Source organism: Sinocyclocheilus grahami, unplaced genomic scaffold (genome assembly GCF_001515645.1).
Source record: "Sinocyclocheilus grahami isolate Dianchi unplaced genomic scaffold, SAMN03320097.WGS_v1.1 scaffold13387.1, whole genome shotgun sequence".
NCBI classification, from domain to species: Eukaryota; Metazoa; Chordata; class Actinopteri; order Cypriniformes; family Cyprinidae; genus Sinocyclocheilus; species Sinocyclocheilus grahami.
The window spans coordinates 1-670 of record NW_015514881.1 but is presented as its reverse complement, the minus strand read 5'-3'; the positions used below and the strand labels follow the sequence as shown (position 1 = coordinate 670).

Below are 670 nucleotides of genomic sequence, written 5' to 3'. Positions count from 1 at the left end.
AAAAAAAAAAAATCTATAGAAATACTTTTTAGACTAGATTTAGGTTTTTCTTTGAGATTGACCCAATCACTTTCTATAGGCCTCTTGATTGTCTTCATATTAATGAAGTGTGGTCTGGCGTTCACAGCTGATCGATCGTGCCGTTAAAGTCCTGGATCAGATGCCTCCGTACGACACTCATAAGATCGGCGTGGTGTTTGTTGGAGCCGGGCAGGTAGAGTCACGTTCTGCTGTTTCAGATGTTGCTGGAAGTCTTGAATGATTGACGGTTGTTTATTATCAGGCGAATAACGAGGTGTCGATCCTGTCCAACGAGTACGGCTCCAACCGCTACGCTCAGTTCCTCACGGGCCTGGGAAAGCTCATCCACCTGAAGGACTGCGACCCAGACCAGATCTTCCTGGGTGGACTGGATCAGTACGGAGACGACGGAGAGTTCACCTACTGCTGGCACGATGACATCATGCAAGGTCAGGGTAGTCGGGATAAGAAATAGTAATAAAGAATTATTGTTACGCATAAAAATAACAAGAGCTCAAATTTTTCTAAATAATTATTATTTTGTTAAATGTTATATTTTTACATATTAAAATGGTGACACTTTACAACAAGGTTCATTAGTTATTGTTAATTAATGCATTAACTAATATTAACTAACAATGAGCAATAC

At 40.3% G+C, this 670-nt stretch overlaps 1 protein-coding gene across 1 annotated transcript in view; it reads left to right on the top strand.

Moving 5' to 3' along the window:
- The window catches only part of LOC107578995 (tuberin-like), a gene marked incomplete at its 5' end in the record, with an annotated part of 5,256 nt that extends 4,744 nt beyond the window's left edge, over positions 1-512 (top strand). The window contains 2 exons of the mRNA XM_016264888.1: positions 128-214; positions 284-512. Coding sequence (XP_016120374.1) covers positions 128-214; positions 284-496 — 300 coding nt within the window. The remainder of the gene's footprint in view (positions 1-127; positions 215-283) is intronic.
- Between the last annotated feature and the right edge of the window lie 158 nt (positions 513-670).